We start from the raw sequence: 3,030 nt of genomic DNA, 5'->3' as shown, positions 1-3,030 counted from the left end.
GTTTTAGCATTTAACGTGGAAAACTTTTAAAGTATTTTTGCTTCATAAACAAGATGTAATAAATTCTTAACACTATTAACTAGGGCTGTCAGATTTGTCGCGTTAAAAACGCATTAATCTGACATGTGCTTGACGCCGACAATTTTTTTGACACATTAATCGCGGATTTTCTCATACGTGCCTTTCCATACCGCGCGCGCGGGCGTCCCCCCTTTAACTCACCGGCTGCTCTCACTCGATCACGGGCGACTCTCCAACCTCCGAGCTGCTAGCTAAAACCGGCCGGCGCTAGGACCTGGAGAGCTCCTGCACCCTAACCCGGCTCCGGTTCGCGTCCAGTACCACGTCTGCTGGTACTGGCTCACGTCCAGCGCCGCGTCCCGAGAGCTGCGGACCCCTGACGTTCCGAACAGCAAGAGCACCGGGGGACGTTTTAAATGTTCTGGAGGTTTAAGCGTGATCCAACCCCAGCATAGCGGTCTGTCTGCCGGCATATTCATGGCGTGAGCTCCGCTGGACACGTCGCTGCATCGAGCTGCAGCCAGAGAACGCGGCGGCAGTAACAGACTGTCAAACTATCCACAGAGTATCCCGCTTTTCTCAGTCTTTAATGTTTTAAAAAACAAAAGTTAATTGGAAATGATAAATCTCTATTTCATTTATTACTGTAGTTCAGCAGAGGAGGAAAAGATTTGGTCCTGACAAAAAATGAACATGAAAGTGTTATGGAAATGTTATTTTTGATGTTTTTTATTTTATTTTACTGAACGTTGATTGAAGTTTTGAATTTAAAATGCCCTTCACTTGCACTTGGGCTTTTGTTAGGCATTTTATGTTACAGCCTTTTATTGTTTAGAAAGTTTATCTCAATACAATGTTACAAAGTATTTCTGAGGAAAACTATTAATTTTGTCATTCTTGTTTTCATAATTAATGTAGAACTGCTAAATTCCATGAAGCACACATTTTTTTTCTTAAAAAAGGCGATTAATCGCGAGTTAACTCAGGACAATGCGATTAATCGTGATTAAACATTTTAATCGCCTGACAGCTCTACTATTAACTAAAGAAACAGCAACTCAAGACTTTTAACATACATTAACTTGACCTTTTTACCTGAAGGATCCGTCTGTATGCTGATGATATTGTACTATTAGTGTGTGTTTATGTTGTGACCTGTGCACGATGGACAACAAATACTAGAAAAAATTAAGCTTCAAAATTGCATTCCAGAGTATTTATTTGATCAAATCTCTGTGAATCAGGAGAAGATGAAAAAAAAAATCAGTTTGCAAATGAAAGAGCTAGAAAATTTGTCAAAATCTCCCTGCTCTAAACTCACCAAGTGGGAAAGGGCGCGGTGTTGCTGTTCCACAAAATCAGAATAAAGCAACAAAACAATTTTTTTATGAGAAAAACTAACTATTGTCTACAAAGTATAAAGAAGCCAAATGTTTAGAGAAAAAACCTCAGTCTATATTCAGGCGAAATAAAATGTAGCTCTTATTTTGAAGGAATTTAAGAGCTTTAGCATTTAACTTTGAAAACTTTCAAAGTATTTTGCTTCATAAACAAGTTCTAATAAATTGTTGGCTCTATTAACTAAAAAGACAACATTTTGATTACCTTGACCTTTTTACTGGAGGATCCGTCGGTATGCTGATGATAATGTACTGTTTCTGTGTGTGTCTGTATAGTGATCTGAGCACAATGAAGGACATGTATTAAGTTAAGCTTTAAAATAGTATTTCTGAGTATTTCTTTGCTCAAATCGCTGTAAATCAGAAGCAGATGAAAAAGTACAGTTTGAAAAAGAGCTAGAAAATTTGCTGTTAGGGCCAAAATCTCCGTGCTCCAAGCTCTCAGCACTTGTGGGATTGCTTTTCCACTAAATCAGAATTAAGAAACAAAATAGTGTTTTTATAGGGGAACTTAACTATTGTGTTCGAAGTAAAAAGAAGCCAAATTTTTAAAGTAAATAAATGCAAGCTTTTATTTTGAAGGAATTTACGATTTTTTAGCATTTAACTTTGAAAACTTTAGTTATAAAATATTTTTCTTCATAAACAAGTTCTAATAAATTATCGGCAGTATCAACTAAAATGACAGCAACTCAAGACTTTTGATTAACTTGACTGTTTTCCTGGAGGATCCGTCTGTACGCTGATGATAGTGTACTCTTTGTGTGTTTGTGTAGTGACCTGTGCACGATGCCATGCTTGTGCAGGTGTTCCACTGCTGATAGGATCTGTCGAGTGTAGCGCCGGACCTCCCGCTCCTCCAGCCTCTTCTTCTCACAGATCCTGTCCATCAGGTCCCCCCCTGCACAGAGCTCCATGGCCATGTAGTAACTGTTCTCTGTCTCCAGAGTCTGACACACAGCATCATGCGTGATGTGGCTACATGCACCGACGTAAAACACCAGCTCTCATCATCTTTTAGTTCAACATCTATTTTAACTAGCTCATTATTTGTCTTTTAATACCTTTGATTCATTTAATATTATCATTTTTTGAATTAATTTACCTCCAGAAGAACGACGATATGAGGATGTTGAATCATCTGATGAATTCGAGGTTCCCTCTTCATGTTTTTCAGGACATAGGAGTCCTGCCGTGCTTTCTTTTTGTCAATCACCTTGATGGCAACCTAAATACACAAACAAACGCACACTCACCAAACACAAACAATTTCCAACTGATATTTGACCACGGAAATATGATAAACCTCACTTAACGGTAGTCATACGGTCATTTTCCATGTAAATAAATGTTTTGAAACAACAAGGAAGTTTAATTTTAAGTCTTGATCATAAATCCAAGGTCACAATGTTCCAGAAAACTTTGATCAGTTTCATGTAAATTCAGTGACTTTAATGGGATCAAGAAAAAAATACATTTAATTGATGGGTTTGTTACTTGGATTTATTTATTTGTTTAAGAATCGTGGTGCCAAAAGCTATAGTGGTATTCCGTTTCCCTGTGTTGTAGCTGTAGCTGAGGTAACCGGATTGCACTGCACAGAATAATC

The 3,030-nt window shown here is 38.0% G+C and overlaps 1 protein-coding gene across 1 annotated transcript in view; it reads right to left on the bottom strand.

The window, feature by feature from the left end:
* The window catches only part of LOC112157709 (hormonally up-regulated neu tumor-associated kinase homolog), a 13,808-nt gene that overhangs the window by 8,322 nt on the left and 2,456 nt on the right, over positions 1 to 3,030 (bottom strand). The window contains exons 2-3 of the mRNA XM_024290614.2: positions 2,527 to 2,649; positions 2,202 to 2,371 (exon numbers count right to left, since the gene is read on the bottom strand). Coding sequence (XP_024146382.1) covers positions 2,202 to 2,371; positions 2,527 to 2,649 — 293 coding nt within the window. The remainder of the gene's footprint in view (positions 1 to 2,201; positions 2,372 to 2,526; positions 2,650 to 3,030) is intronic.

This window comes from Oryzias melastigma, linkage group LG24 (assembly GCF_002922805.2).
Source record: "Oryzias melastigma strain HK-1 linkage group LG24, ASM292280v2, whole genome shotgun sequence".
Classification (NCBI taxonomy): domain Eukaryota; kingdom Metazoa; phylum Chordata; class Actinopteri; order Beloniformes; family Adrianichthyidae; genus Oryzias; species Oryzias melastigma.
Note: the sequence above shows the minus strand (reverse complement) of the source record. Positions and strands in the feature narration are given on the sequence as shown.